The sequence below is a fragment of the Hypanus sabinus genome, chromosome 20 (assembly GCF_030144855.1).
Source record: "Hypanus sabinus isolate sHypSab1 chromosome 20, sHypSab1.hap1, whole genome shotgun sequence".
Taxonomy (NCBI): domain Eukaryota; kingdom Metazoa; phylum Chordata; class Chondrichthyes; order Myliobatiformes; family Dasyatidae; genus Hypanus; species Hypanus sabinus.
This window is the reverse complement of record NC_082725.1, coordinates 61,873,706-61,889,887: the sequence shown is the minus strand read 5'-3', so window position 1 is coordinate 61,889,887 and position 16,182 is coordinate 61,873,706. Positions and strand designations below refer to the sequence as shown.

Genomic DNA, 16,182 nt, shown 5'->3' with positions numbered 1-16,182 from the left:
TTATTGTAATTTTTTTTCATGTAGAAAGGTATTTCTTGTTTAGGTACATGCAGAACACTCTGCTTTTACATTTTTGAAAAGAATGCAAGTTCCCATTTTTGCAGACTTATGATTCAGTAAATAGTAGAATCAAACAAAATTGCTGCTGGTGAATGATCATAAGTTGCAACAATATACAGACAGTCTGTTCATTTTACCTTTTTCATTTGACAAATCCAAATGATTTGTAAATATTTTAAATCATGGTACTTCATCCATTAAGGAAATAAGAAAAGTTAACATTAAATATATTTCTTTCTTAAACTATTAGCTGAAAAACTCATTCATATTTTTATTATCACTGAATTTAACTAATTCAGTACATTCCTCAATTCCTTTTCTTATTCTGCTCTTTGTAAGTTTTGCCATCTAAAATACTACTGCTATAGACATGTAAGATTCTGCCCACCCTTCACCTTTAATGGCTTGCATTGGCTCCCCACTAAGTAACACTTATTTTTGAAATTTACATGTTAATTTTCAAATCTTTGCATTGTCTCATCCTCATCTTTGTAGTCTCCTCAGGATCTATAAACCTCTGAAATATTTGTATTTCTCTCAGCTATGGTTTCTTGCTCATCCCCACTTTAATCTCTCCAGCACTGCAAAGTTTCTAAGCACCAGAATTCCTTTAGTAAATCCCTGCTTCTCTTTCATCCTTTAAAATGTTCACTAAAATCTAGTGAGATTCAGGATAAAGCTGGACAGCAATGTGAAAACAAACTGTCAAAATTTCTATAGATATTGGAAAAATAAGATTAAAAATGTAATGTTGCTCCTATTAGAAAGTGAGGCTGAGGAATAATGAAAAACATGGCAATGGAGAATGAATTAAGCAGGTGCTTTGCATCTTCACTATACAGCAAATAAGTAACATTTCAAAATACTGTAGCTCTGAATGGGGTATTGGAAGGGAAGTAGGAACTCGTGAACATTACAGTTACCAGTGCAGTGGACTGTGCAAGGGTTTGGAACCATAAGCTGACAAGTCGCCAGGTGTGGAGTTCTTTCCATAATCTTAAAGGATGTGGGTAGTGATAGAGTGGTTTCAGTTTTCCAAAATCCCTTAAATTTGGGGACCGTTTCATTCAATTGAAAAATAGTATATGTAATTCCTTTATTCAAAAAGGGTGACAGAAAAAAGGAACATACAGAACTTCAATATAGGGAAAATGTTAAAGCTTTGTTTAAATATTGAAGTAGGCCTTTTTTAGCTTTATAAAAGGGAATGAATTTTGACCAATTTATTGGAGTTTTTTGAAGAGTTAAGATCTGCTGTGTATAACAGAAAATCAGTGGAGGTACTATACTTGGGTAATTTGGATCAAAGATAATCGTAGAATGGTAACAGCACAGAGGGAGGTCATTTTACCTTTCATATCTGTGCTGCATTTATATGAGTAACTTTTTAGTTCCACCCCATGGTTTCTTCTCAGTAGTAGCCTTGCAATTTTTTTCTTCATCATTTACTCTATGTATTCCAAATCTTTTCTGAAGAACAGATCCTGCCTCCACCATATCTATAAACAGTGGAAGCACAAAGGACATAAAAATGTTTTCCTGTGTTACTCATAGTTTTCGTTCCCTTTAGTCTATACCTGCGACTTGTGGCCTTTGACACCTCTGCTAATATGGAACACCTTACCAATTTCCATCTGCCCAAATCCCATATTGTTTTATTTACTTCTATCAAATCTCCCATCAACCTCCATATACCTGTACTTGTAACTATTGTACCACATCACAAGAACCATTTCCATAATTTCTTCTGGACCTTTTCTAATGCCTTCACATCCTCCCTACAGTTAGGCATACAGAGTTGATGGCAGTACATCATTTGAGGTCAGGCCAGTGCTTCATGAGGGTAAAATATTGAGCCAGTATTTTAAGTACTGTGTTACAGTATTGATCTCCTTTCTTAAAGAAAGATGTTAATATGATGCAAGCACCACAAAGAAAATTCAAATAGCTGGACTGGACGGATTTTCTTCTGAGGGAAGATTACAAGTGAGGTTTACTTACATTTGCTGGAATTTAGAAAAGTGAGAGGGGACTTGATTGAAACATTCAAGATCCTGGGTGCCTTGCTGCACTCTCTTATTGGAGAATCCAGAAGTAGGGATCATTATTTAAAACTAAGAGATCTCTTGCTTAAAGGAAAAAAAAGACATTTTTCCCCCTTAGAATTGTGAGTTTTATTCTCAGAACAGTGGAAGCACAGTCCTTGAATGTTTTTAGGGTAGAGTTAGATAGATTTTTGATAATCAAGGGGTGAAGAGTTATTGGGGGTAGTCAGGAATGCAGAGTTGATGTTATATAATAAGATCAGCTATGATACTACAAAAAGAGTAGAGGTGAAAGTGACCAACTCCTGTGCCTAACTCTTATGATTACATTCAATGTTTACATTTTTGTTTATTTTCTATCGATTCTATGATAAACTTGGTTTACTATCAAATCTGGTGTATTCCTCTTCAGAATAATTTGTAAAACAACATGATAATATACTGCAAGAAGTTTACAGTTGTTTTCATCCTTTTTGTATTAATTTTCTCATGTTTTAATCATTGATTCAGATTTAGATCGTCCGAGTGATCATGAAGAAGCATTTGCCAGAGATCTTCCAGAATTTCCTTCAATAGATAATAAAGGAACAATAAATGATGATGATGATGACTCAAGTATTGGCATTCCAACTCCCCCGATTCCCACTCTGGAAGCCGAGTCATGTCAGGAAGACATAGGAACTGCTGTGGCTGGTCTTGCCCTCAACTTGTCCAATGAGCAAAGCCTTAACCTGATCAGTACTATAGCAAGTGAGGCCATTGCTGTAGCTATGTCATCTGCTGTGAAAGGCCAGTTGCAGGCTACTGAAACCAAGCCCACCACACCACCACAGCTAAACTCAAGCGAAGAAACTGATACTGAGGAGGGTGATGACTTTGAGTTGCTTGATGAATCTGAGTTAGAGCAAATTGAGAGCGAATTAGGACCGGATCAGGGCCAAGCAGCGAGACATGAAGTCAATGATGGCAAATCAGGCTTTCTCTCAAACATACTGGGAGGTCATTAAACCTTCTTTCAGAGCTGGAGAATAAATATGCAGACCATATCTGAACAACAAAACAAACACAAGCTATGGGCTTATTTCCAAAAAGAGCCAGACTTCAAAAGTATGATCTTGTGTATCTGGAACTAAGTGCAGCAAAAAGATGAGAAAAAGTGAAATAGTACTGCACATTTAATAATCTAAATATTGAAGGAACTGATTTGATTTGTGTTATTTGGTATAATGGGCCACCTATTTTCTGTGTTGTCTGACTATAATCTTTATGCCTTGAATTAACAGCATGGAAATTAATCCTGTCTTGTCAATCTGAGTTAATGACTAGCTTTAAATGTTTTAACTGACTCATATGGCAAATCTAAAAGTCAGATATTCAACAAACACAATTTTTTTCTTTGAATTCTGTGCAGAAACAGACAATCAATAGTCAGCTTCTTTCTGGCCTTGTAGCAAGTTGGACTGCTAAGAACACAAAGTACCACTTTTTGCAAATATTTGCTGTATTCTAAGTATTTTATAAAGTCCAGTCCTATTTGAAGTTTTTAATTCGTATGTTATGGTAGCTTTGCTATTTTTGTTGCACTTAAGTGGAATGTTCAAAGAGAGCTTCATAGAGGCATGTTTCAAAATTGAGATTAATAATCCATTTCCATACTTGTTCTTTTTTCAGTTACATAAAACCAATCTGTACTGCACTTTCTGCATTATTGAACTGAGATTCAAAGGTGAAAATTATCACATTAAAGTTTGGTTTAAGTTCAATATTGCAAATTAGTTTTTATATTTTTGTTTTGATTATAACACCTTAAAAATTATCCTTTGCACGTATTTCACTGTATTCTAATAGGTAATGAGCTTTACTCCAAAAAATAGATAACAGAATTTTATTTCTCTGCTTTGAACAGTTATTAATAGGTATTAGTTTTTGATGCCACTTTAGAAAAGGACACATGTGAACACAAACAAAGTAATAAGTGGCCTGGATTTTAGACCATAAGACATAGGAACAGAATTAGACCATTTGGTCTACCGAGTCTTCTCCACCATTCAACCATGACTGATTTATTTTCCTTCTCAATCCCATTCTCCTGCTTTCTTCCCATAACCTTTGACATCCTTACTAATCAAGAACCTGTAAACTTCTGCTTTAAATATACCCAATGACTTGGCCTTACAGCTGCTGTCGCAAGAATTTCATAGATTCACCACTGAAGAAATTCCTCTTTATTCCTGTTGTAAAGGGACTTAATTCTAAGGCTGTACCCACCCACTATTGGAAACATTCTCTGCTCTTCCATTCGATCTGGGCCTTTCAATGTTCAGTACATTTCAGTGAGATCCCTCATTATTCTTCTGAACTTAGTGAGCACAGGCCCAGAACCATCTTACAATCCTCATACATTAACCCTTTCATTCTTGGGATCATTCTCATGAACCTCCTCTGGACCATCTTCAATGCCTGCACATCATTTCTTAGATAAGGGGCCCAAAATTGCTCATAATGCTCCACATACCATTCTTGCTTTTATATTCCAGTACTCTCAAAATTAATGCTAACATTTGCCTTCCTTACTAACTCAACCTGCAAGTTACCTTTAGGAATCCTTCCCAGGTCCCTTTGCACTAACCAATTTCTGAAGTCACTTCCAATTTAGAAAATAGATTACTTCCACAAAGTGCATGGCCATACACTTTCCTCCATTGTATTCATTTGCTACTTCTTTGCCTATTCTCCAAGTCCTTCTGCAGACTCTGCTTCCTTATCACTACCTATCACTGCACCTATCTTCATATATTCACAAACCTGACCATAAAGCTATCAATTCCATCATCCAGATCACTAACATATAATGTGAAAAATAGAAAACCCAATACTGATCCCAGCAGAATACCTCAAGTCAGGAGGTACTAACAAGAAAAGGCACTCTTTATTCCCACTCTTTGCCTTCTGCCAGTCAGTCTTCTGTCCATCCTAATATCTTTCCTGTAATACCATGGGCATTTTCACCTGGGACAAGTTCTCTGGAGGAAAAGATATTGTGAATGTAAAAAACATAATGGAATAGAATCTGCACACTTATATCCTGCTTGACAGTAAGGACTTAAGAGCTGGGTGAATGGGGTCAGCTTGCTTTAAAAAAAAAGCAATTAGTGGCAACGAGAGAGAGTAGGGATATTGGCACAAGGTTTGATTGCTGTGAATGGGGCCCCACTGCTGAAAAATTATCAATTAGTCGTTGGTTTGTGGGGCAAGGGAAGTGAAGATCGTAGGATTCAATGGTAGAGAGTGGGGTGGGACTAGTAGTTTGTAGAAAACAGATAGTTTCCTAAGCAATGAGTACTTCTAAGTGTGTTGGACCTCAAGGAATCACACTTGAAGAAGTCTTTTCTGCACTTCATCTATTTTCATCTCGCATTTCTTGAGGTCTGGGAAAAGCAGCCACCTGGGGCTAAAAATTGACCCTTGACAAAGAAAAAGGCAGGTAGCCCCATTATAAACACTTACTGACTAGCCTTGTTACCAAAGCAGTATACGTGTTCTTCCTCCTTTTGTTCCATCAGTAAAACCTCATGTGGATGATTTTGTGATGGCTTTGACTCCCGGTTTAAATTCTGTCACAATTTAACATCTGACTTAACCCCAAACTCTTGTTTTTAAAATGTTTTTCTTCCTACCTAGTTCATCATAATAGAGCCTTACAGAAAATTAAAATGTATACTTGATTTAAAAAAATAAAATGCATTTTAAATACAAAATTTTTCCACTGAAGTTAAATGGTAAGTAAATCTTACCAGCTTGGGGATCTGTATGTAAAATTACTAATCATTTTAGTTGATTAACTAATATTGGGTAGAAGTACAATTTGATTTTGTCAAATTATGCAGTTATTTGTGTCAAAGTTACCTTGACAAATTTTGGTTAATCCCATTTAACTTTCAATTGAGCATGGAGGAATTTTAAGTCACTCATAAACTATCTTTTCTTAACATCAGAAAAAACTATCACACCTAATTTGAGATCCTTGTGTTGATTTGTACCCCAAAAAAGTTTTATATTCAGTCATATCTTTTACACAATTGGATAAACAAACTTTTAGATTTATGAAATCTTCTGGTTCAGTTGAAAGAAACGTCCAATTGATTCAAATATAGTAAATATAAACTTTAAGTACAAGTACATTTGTAATGAGATAGTCACAAACATTTCAATTTATAGCATTATTCAAGTATTGTTTGAACAATGGTTTCAAAAAAGGAATAAATTCAAGAAAACTAGTTCAGGTCTCTCATCACCACAATCCCCTTCCCCCCCACCCCACACTTTATACCCCACCCTTTATACCCTGATCATCACTTTCAACCCAGTTGAATTGTTAATCTTACTCTAAACCTACTGTATCTTGCTTTCATTTCTCCATACCTCAATAATTCCTTAAAGCCAATCCTGCTCAATTGAGTAAGGAGTCTCTATATGCCCTTCCCATAGCATGCATGGGATTTTCCTGTGTGCTCTGGTTTCTTTCCACAGTCCAAAAACATACTGAGTAAGTTAACTGATCATTGTAATAGTCCTGTGATTAGGTTAGGATTAATCAGGATTGTGGGATACTGGGGTGGTGCAGCTCGAAGGGAGGAAGGGTATACTTCACACTGCATCACTAAATTAAGGTGGTACACAAATTAACTGATGATGCACTGACATTAGCGAAGATAATGAGATTTAGCCAAAATTAGTGAAATGGTGTGTGTACTTGCTGCAGACTAAATGATATGTCAAGTAATTTTTACAGCAAAGCAGAGAAGATTTATTTCATGTAGGTTTAGTTTCTTGTTCCAAGATATTTCAGCAAGAAACACTGATCAATTTTATTTGCAATTTTCATCTTACATTTCATCGTTCTCTGACTAGTACCATTCTGTGTGGTTTTGTTTGGAACACCAATTTGTTTTTTTTATATATTGACATAGTCTAATCCAGTGGACTATTTGGGTGAAATCTGTTTCTGGTTACAATTAACAATCATTTAGCTAACTTTTATTCCATTTAAAATTGGAAATCTAATATTAAAACACATTGAGTGAGAAATTTGTCCTTGTACAAGGCATGCTGTAGCAGCCTCTGCAAATTAACTTGATCTTCAAAGAACTGAAGCTTATCATAATTTAACTTATAGCTTTTGGAGTTAGAACTGACATTGAATGACTTCTGGCAATTCTTTAATCCTTTCACTATCCTGGATATTTATGGTAGTGTTCAGTAATCATGACTGTGAAGTATTCAAGTAATACATTTGCTGTTTAACTCAATATTTTCATTATTAAATACTTTACTTTATACACATACCAGCACTTCATAGTGTGATGTTTTGTTTGTTACTAATGCCTTGAATTAAAGCTCACTTCAGCAAATGCAAACCAACAGAGTGTACTGAGTTATGGTGGTGTGTAAGTTATCAGATGTTATGCTGATAGAACTAAAGAAACCCGAAACTTGGGATGTAACCCAAATTATTGAAACAGTAAAGTTGCCGACAAGTTGAGTACCCCTTATCCGAAATTCCAAAATCTCTGAAATTCCAATTTGTTTTGATTGCTGACATGACATCACAAATGGAAAATTCCACAAGATGCCGGGAAGGTTCCCAGGCAATGTGCTGATTCCTGCCCACCATGGACAGTTCTGAGAAGTGACCTCACATATGTAATGAAAAGAAATTATTGAAAAATAGAAAAAAACTGCATAAAGGGAAAAATGAAGATCTCAGTAGTGTATTGAAAGAGTGGATTCATCAACGTCAGAGTGAACATTAGCCACTTAATGATATGCTGTTCATGAAACAAGCAATGATTTAGCACAATGAATTGAAAATTGAAGGTAATGGTGAATATTCAGTAGACTGGGTTCAGAAATTTAAGAAAAGGCACTGAATTACTTTCTTAAAAAATTGTGATAATGTATCTGCTGATTTCAAAACAGCAGAGAAATTCAATGAAGAGTTTGCCAAGATTGTTGTTGATGAAAATATAACATGCTAAACAGCTGCATCAGTACATATATGTGATGAACGAGTGTAAGACAAAGACTGCTTACATATAAATTCAGTGTTGAAAATGTTGGTGATTCCAAGCTATTTCATTATATATTCCAAAACGCCTCAGACCCCAAGCATTTCAGATAAGGGTACTCAACCTGTACTTGCAAGACTTGTCACTTTTATCAAACTAGGGGTGAATTTCTACCTCAATTTGTTTTTTTTTAAACAAGATGTGAACACATTCACTTCATTATTTTGTTAGACATCTATAATTTATCTAAAATTTGTGATTTAAAAATTAAGATAATTACTGTAATCAATGTGGGTGCTGGGATGGGTAAGAGTAGATTTTGACTATATTAAAACTGTTTGCACTTTATATGTGGTATTTACTAAAATGCACTTTCTAGCAACCAAACATAAACCCATAATTGTTTTTTTTTGCAGGAAAGAGGACTAATAACCAGAAACAGTGCCATCATAAAATGTCTTATTTCATAAAATATGAAAATGTCCCATTTACTGCACTTTATTAAATAATCTTTTGGTCCACAGGATTTAAAATTTTCAGTGGCAAAGACATGTCCATTATATTCATTGGATTTGATAATTAAAGCTTGTCTAATACTGTGTTGATCTTTTGTGATTGTGATTTTTTGACAAAAAATAAAGGTACTAAAATATTTTATTTTAACCAGTGTATTTTTAATAATCAAAGTAATTGTAAAATAGGTTCTAAAATTATTTAGACCCACTTGCAGACTGTTGCTATACAATCCTTATATAAATAAGAAAAAGGACAGTATAGTTCAAGTACTGTATACAGTGGATTCCAGTTAATTGGGCCATCAGTTAATCAAGGTAGCTGATTATTAGAGAAAACCCTTAACGACAAAAACTACTCAAGAAAATTGCCAGGATTCCTTTCATTTATTTGGGACACTATGCTGTATAATTGGTGCAGGAGACTTGCGGAACAGTTTCTAACTTGTATCAGTTGCATACGTTTGTGTTCGAAAAGCACTGACTTTTGTCACTGATAGTTGGTAACAAATAAGCAGTAAAACAATTTAGAATTGTTTTGCTCATTGCAGTTTCAAGCACTCAGGCTTGGAGATGCCAGATATGCCCAGAAGTTAAAATAAAACAATTTCACTACGTCAACAAGTTAGGATCTACGAAGAATTAAAAAATTGACAATCATCTTGAATGTTACAATGAAAATGAAGATTTGGAGGATGCAATTGTCAACAGCATTGTATGAAGGCAACATATTATCTGCATTAGGTGTCTCTGCTGGTATTATTCATTGCGTACACTGGATGAGTTCATTTGTATTATGTGTATGCAACTGTGAACAAAGTTTTGACTTACTTTGAGCTATCCTTACACATATTAATCCTTTACATTTCATTTTCCTCACTGCAATGAGATCAATTTTTCAGAAACATTGGACCTCCTATTTACTAAGCTGTGAATAGCGATAGTTTGGGGAGTTGTAGATAAGAAAGTCCTGGAGTCTTAAATGTTTTCTTCTGCTTTTGCTGTCTGACAAGCTGGCAAAGTATCAGTCAGGAAGACCTACAGCAGAAGAATGCAGAGGAAGTGTTAGATGGTGCAGGTGGAGGGTAGGGTAAGTATGATCGGCAATGCACTAGATTAAGCATAAAATTTTCCAGAACATGGTACAACTTCATCACAGAGAAGGGATACCAGTGGTGGGCTGTGGATAAACAAGGAGGAGATCAAAAAGAGTTAACATTGGAAACAAGGTTAATCAGATAGATTGAGGTGTAAAGAAGGAAGCTTGTTGGGCCTGGAAGAAATTTAGCTGCTTCAAATTGAAAAGCAAAGCTATAAATGCAGATAGCTGTTTAAAAGATTTTGTTCCTTTTTATTTGCTGGGCCTGACATTAATGAAACATGATCAATATTCAGTAAAAATAGAAGACTTATTATAACTGAGGTACCATTTATATGTTAAAATAGCTTGGGAAGGTTAAGTAAATGGAGTTTTAAATAGAAAGCCTGTTTTTGTTTTTGACGTATTCCCTATTCAGAATTGAAAGACTTGGCTTCCCAACAGACCACAGGGTAGGTTGTAGAAACAGTTGTGCCTCAGAGGATATGCAGTAGAAGATGTTCTACGAGTCTGTGGTGGCCAGTGCTATCATGTTTGCTGTTGTGTGCTGGGGCAGCAGGCTGAGGGTAGCAGACAACAACAGAATCAACAAACTCATTCATAAGGCCAGTGATGATGTGGGGGTGGAACTGGACTCTGATGGTGGTGTCTGAAAAGAGGATGCTGTCCAAGTTGCATGCCATCTTGAACAATGTCTCCCATCCACTCCATAATGTACTAGTTAGGCACAGGAGGACATTCAGCCAGAGACTCATTCCACCGAGATGCAACGCTGAGCGTCATAGGAAGTCATTCCTACCTGTGGCCATCAAACTTTACAACTCCTCCCTTGGAGTGTCAGACACCCTGAGCCAATAGGCTGGTCCTGGACTTATTTCCACTTGGCATAATTTACCTATTATTATTTATGATTTTATATTGCTATATTTCTACACTATTCTTGGTTGGTGCGACTGTAACGAAACCCAATTTCCCTCGGGATCAATAAGTTATGTTTGTCTGTCTGCCTCATATGTGCCCCAATGAGCAATCCAATTTCAAATCCCAGAGGTGTATGTATGGGAGCATAGGCCATAGAATTAATGAATTTACTGGTCCAGAAGCAAAGTTGTAAAGCCTCAGGTACCTTAGTTCAACTTCAGCTGCCAATTTTTATTTAAGGCCTGGGGAAGAAAACTGGTCTTTACAAAATTTGTAATGTACAATTGTTAATAGACTTGTATTATTAAAGTAGTAACATTTCTAACCATATGTTTGGTTGGATTTTTCAACGTCTCCTGCCTTTCTCAAGCATGATGTGAGCATGGTTATGACTATTTTTACTAATATTTTAAAAGTAGCATTTAATTGGATCTAACTGTCATCTATCTTTCAGTGCTAAAGACCACCACAATGGCTGTGGTTGCCACAGAATGATATAATTTCATTTGGATAAGGATACAATTTTTAACAAAAAAAAACACAACTCTACCCACTTAAGAGAAGTTGTAACAGTTAAATTTGTAGAGGATCAAAAAATAGTTGGTAGGGATACAGATCCATTCTGTAGGGATCCGAAAATCCGAGAAGTTTGAAATCTAACTTGGTGTTGGTTGACTAGGTCCAAATAACGTAATTAGCAGTGCAATTATAATATGTTAGCAATGAGGATCATGTACCAAAAAGGTCCATCTGGGTATTCTGAAGAGACGATAAAAGTTCAAAATCGATTCCCGGACATACTGTTATTTGCGGCTCGAATGCTAGACCTCGGACTCAAAACCGCCCTTTGCATCTAGATTCTTGATTTCCGGACCAACAGATTACAATCAGTAAAGGCATGTGCAAACACTTCCGCCACGATTATCCTCAACACTGGTGCCCCACAAGGCTTTGTCTCTCGACTTCATGGTCAGGTTCTCCTTTGATTCGATTGACAAATTCACAAATGATACCACTGCTGCCCCGAATCTCAAATATTGATGAATTGGAGTACAAGAATGAAATAGAAAGCCCAGTGAAATGATGTCGGCAACAGAATTGGACAGTGACTTTAGGAAGCGGCAGTGCATATGCTGCTATTTGCGTCATCACTAAATACACATGTTGTTTCACCTTCCCATTCCCCCCTCCCCCCTAAAAACACATAAAGACCTGAATAAGAAGCAGGAAATGGCCTGCTTCAGAAACAGCCGCCGCCGATGGAGGCCGTCCCGGGGGAGCGCGGGGGATTGTGGGGCAGTGACCAGGCGGCGGCTGCGAGCGCCCGGGTGGGTGAGTTGGCGGGGCCTCGGGGCGGTTTGTCTATCTCTGGGCAGTGACCAGGCGGCGGCTGCGAGCGCCCGGGTGGGTGAGTTGGTGGGGCCCCGGGGAGGTTTGTGTGCACAGTTTCTGTGTCTCTGGGCAGTGACCAGGCGGCGGCTGCAAGCGCCCGGGTGGGTGAGTTGGTGGGGCCTCGGGGTCCCGGCGCGGTTTGTGTGTCTCTGGGCAGTGACCAGGCGGCGGCTGCGAGCGCCCGGGTGGGTGAGTTGGTGGGGCCTCGGGGTCTCGGGGCGGTTTGTGTGTCTCTGGGCAGTGACCAGGCGGCGGGGAAGAGCGGCTGCGAGCGCCCGGGTGGGTGAGTTGGTGGGGCCTCGGGGTCTCGGCGCGGTTTGTGTGCACAGTTTCTGTGTCTCTGGGCAGTGACCAGGCGGCGGCTGCAAGCGCCCGGGTGGGTGAGTTGGCGGGGCCTCGGGGCGGTTTGTCTATCTCTGGGCAGTGACCAGGCGGCGGCTGCGAGCGCCCGGGTGGGTGAGTTGGTGGGGCCTCGGGGTCCCGGCGCGGTTTGTGTGTCTCTGGGCAGTGACCAGGCGGCGGGGAAGAGCGGCTGCGAGCGCCCGGGTGGGTGAGTTGGTGGGGCCCCGGGGAGGTTTGTGTGCACAGTTTCTGTGTCTCTGGGCAGTGACCAGGCGGCGGCTGCGAGCGCCCGGGTGGGTGAGTTGGTGGGGCCCCGGGGAGGTTTGTGTGCACAGTTTCTGTGTCTCTGGGCAGTGACCAGGCGGCAACTGCGAGCGCCCGGGTGGGTGAGTTGGTGGGGCCCCGGGGAGGTTTGTGTGCACAGTTTCTGTGTCTCTGGGCAGTGACCAGGCGGCGGCTGCGAGCGCCCGGGTGGGTGAGTTGGTGGGGCCCCGGGGAGGTTTGTGTGCACAGTTTCTGTGTCTCTGGGCAGTGACCAGGCGGCGGCTGCGAGCGCCCGGGTGGGTGAGTTGGTGGGGCCCCGGGGAGGTTTGTGTGCACAGTTTCTGTGTCTCTGGGCAGTGACCAGGCGGCAACTGCGAGCGCCCGGGTGGGTGAGTTGGTGGGGCCCCGGGGAGGTTTGTGTGCACAGTTTCTGTGTCTCTGGGCAGTGACCAGGCGGCGGCTGCGAGCGCCCGGGTGGGTGAGTTGGTGGGGCCTCGGGGTCTCGGCGCGGTTTGTGTGCACAGTTTCTGTGTCTCTGGGCAGTGACCAGGCGGCGGCTGCGAGCGCCCGGGTGGGTGAGTTGGTGGGGCCTCGGGGTCTCGGCGCAGTTTGTGTGCACAGTTTCTGTGTTTCTGGGCAGTGACCAGGCGGCGGCTGCGAGCGCCCGGGTGAGTGAGTTGGTGGGGCCTCGGCGCGGTAGATGGGATGAGTGCGACTTGCACAGTTTCTGTATTTACGCCGCCGTCGCCATGGTGAGGCCCTGTTTCTAATCCTCATCGTCAGGTCTGCACCGAGGCTGACACTGACCTTGTAATGTTTTAGTAAAGAACGTAAGAAATGGAAGTATTTGGTACCTGGCTGCATTAAATAATCTGGTCAGGTCACTCGTGTTTCATATGAGCACTGAAACCTAATTTCGAATCAGGATTAAATTTATGACTGATGTAAAAATTGTTGTTTTCTGGGAGCAATACCGCGCAGACACATAAAAATAATTAGAAATGACAAAAACAGTGCAAAAATGAATAGCGATTCATAGACTGTTCGAAAATCCGATTGCAGAGGGGAAGAAACTTACTGAATCGTTGAGTCTACCCATTATTAAATATTTAAAACTATTTTGATGTCAGCCGTGACCTCGGACATTCGCAGCTCTCTGGGTAGTAGTGTGTGACGTCTGAACATAACGTGCAATGTTGCTAAAAGCAAGTTTTTCATTGTACCTGGACCTCATGCTACTTGTGACGGTAAACCTGATTTGACGTTTTGAAGAGTTACAGCCTTCTACGTGAAGTCCTTTTTCTCAATTTTGCCCCATGTTCTGGACCCTAGCCTCAAGCAGTCTGCACGACTGCTGTCACCCCTCATAATATACTGTGTATCACTTCTCATTCTCCTAAATTTTACTGTGTATGGGCTTACTTGGAGAACAATCTTCTCATCCTGATAATCAATCTCGACTTTTTAAATCTATTCTCAATTTGCACGGGATATGCTGGCTATGCTCAACTGGTCAGGGAGCATCTGTGGCAAGGGAGCAGTTAATGTTTCATATGAATGACCTATCACTGGTTTTGCTTATGATTATTTCCAGCACCTGCAGTATTTTGCTTTTAGGTTATGCCCAAGAAAGTAGAGGCACTATTATGTCGTCTTTGTGAGAGCACACATGTGCTGATCCCAGGATAGATCCTTTAGGGTAACTCCCAGGAATTTAAAGTTACTGACCCTCTCCAGTTCCGAGGACTGGCTTATGTTCCTCTGGTTTCTTCCTCCTGTAGTCAATAATCAGGTCTTCGGTTTTGCTGACGTTGAGTGAGAGGTGGTTGTTATAGCACCAGGAGTTCAGTCTCTAACGTCAGTAAGATGAAAGAGTTGATTGTGGATTTCAGGAAGGGTATGACGAAGGAACACATACCAATCCTCGTAGAGGGATCAGAAGTGGAGAGGGTGAGCAGTTTTAAGTTCCTGGGTAATCAAGATCTCTGAGGATCTAACCTGGTGTCAACATATTGATGCAGTTATAAAGAAGGCAAGACAGCAGCTATACTTCATTAGGAGTTTGAAGAGATTTAGTATGTCAACAAATACACTCAAAAACTTCTGTAGTTGTACTGTGGAGAGCATTCTGACGGGCTGCATCACTGGTATGGGGGGGCTACTCCATAGGACCGCAAGAAGCTGCAGTGGGTTGTAAATTTAGTCGGCTCCTTCTTGGGCACTGGCCTACGAGGTACTCAGGACATCTTCAAGGAGTGGTATCTCAGAAAGTCAAGGTCCATTATTAAGGATCTCCAGCACCCAGGGCATGCCCTTTTCTCACTGTTACCATCAGGTAGGAGGTACAGAAGCCTGAAGGGGCACACTCAGCGATTCAGGAACAGCTTCTTCCCCTCTGCCATCCGATTCCTAAATGGACATTTAAAAGTCGTGCAAAAACAGAAATAATATATAAAAAAAGTGAGGTAGTGCCCAAGGGCTTAGATTCCTAAATGGACATTGAGCCCTTGGACACTACCTCACTTTTTTAATATATATTTCTGTTTTTGCACAACTTTTAATTTATTCAATATACATACAGGCTCCCCCCGCTATCCAAAGGTAGAGCGTTCCTAGGAAACCGTTTGTAAGCCGAAATGTCATAAAGCAAAGAAGCAATTACCATTATTTTATATGGGAAAATTTCTCGAGCATTCCCAAAAAATTCCCAGACCCAAAAAATAACCTACCAAATCATACTGAATAACACATAAAACTTAAAATAACACTAACATATAGTAGAAGCAGGAATGATATGATAAATATAAAGCCTATATAAAGTAGAAATATTGTATGTACAGTGTAGTTTCACATCAAAATCGGGAATGCCCTTAGGAAGGGTCTCAGGCCAGAAACGTTGACTGCTTCTTCCTGCAGATGCTGCCTGGCCTGCTGCGTTCCACCAGCATTTTGTGTGTGTTGCTTGAATTTCCAGCATCTGCAGATTTCCTCGTGACAGGAGTGCCAAAATCGATTTGGAGAAAAAAATCGGCACGTACACACATACACACACAACTGCCTGCACAAGGCTTCACGATCATGGTAGTCTTTCTTGGGATAAACACACATATAAAGCGGGCGTCTTTTTTTCGTAAAAGCGAAAATCCTCTTTGGTTAGCGAAAAACAGGTACTAATGTACACTTTTCGTAACAGCAAGCTGTCGTAAAGCAAACGTTCAGAAAACGGGGGCCACCTGTATACTGTAATAGATTTACTTTATTATTTTTTTCTTTTATATTATGTATTGCATTGAACTGCTGCTGCTAAGGTGACAAATTTTATGACACATCCGGGTGATAAAAACCTGATTGTGATTCTCTTCTATTTTTTTATAACCATATAACAATTACAGCACGGAAACGGGCCATCTCGGCCCTTCTAGTCCGTGCCGAACGCTTACTCTCACCTAGTCCCACCTACCTGCACTCAGCCCATAATC

At 40.0% G+C, this 16,182-nt stretch overlaps 2 protein-coding genes across 7 annotated transcripts in view; both read left to right on the top strand.

The window, feature by feature from the left end:
• Positions 1 to 8,776, top strand: part of retreg1 (reticulophagy regulator 1) — a 97,825-nt gene extending 89,049 nt beyond the window's left edge. Inside the window, exon 9 of the mRNA XM_059945753.1 lies at positions 2,616 to 8,776. Coding sequence (XP_059801736.1) covers positions 2,616 to 3,112 — 497 coding nt within the window. The 3' untranslated portion in view covers positions 3,113 to 8,776. The remainder of the gene's footprint in view (positions 1 to 2,615) is intronic.
• Positions 8,777 to 11,889: 3,113 nt separating this feature from the next.
• Positions 11,890 to 16,182, top strand: part of znf622 (zinc finger protein 622) — a 44,527-nt gene continuing 40,234 nt past the window's right edge. The window contains exon 1 of one of the 6 annotated variants that reach the window (XM_059945622.1): positions 11,890 to 12,033. Coding sequence is in view for 1 of the 6 variants with exons in the window: in XM_059945618.1 (XP_059801601.1) it covers positions 11,965 to 12,037 (73 nt within the window). In the remaining 5 variants the exon portion in view is untranslated. Of the gene's footprint in view, positions 12,038 to 12,184; positions 12,287 to 12,828; positions 13,372 to 16,182 lie in introns of those variants that run through there. The other 5 variants (XM_059945618.1, XM_059945621.1, XM_059945624.1 and 2 more) reach the window with 5 other exon arrangements.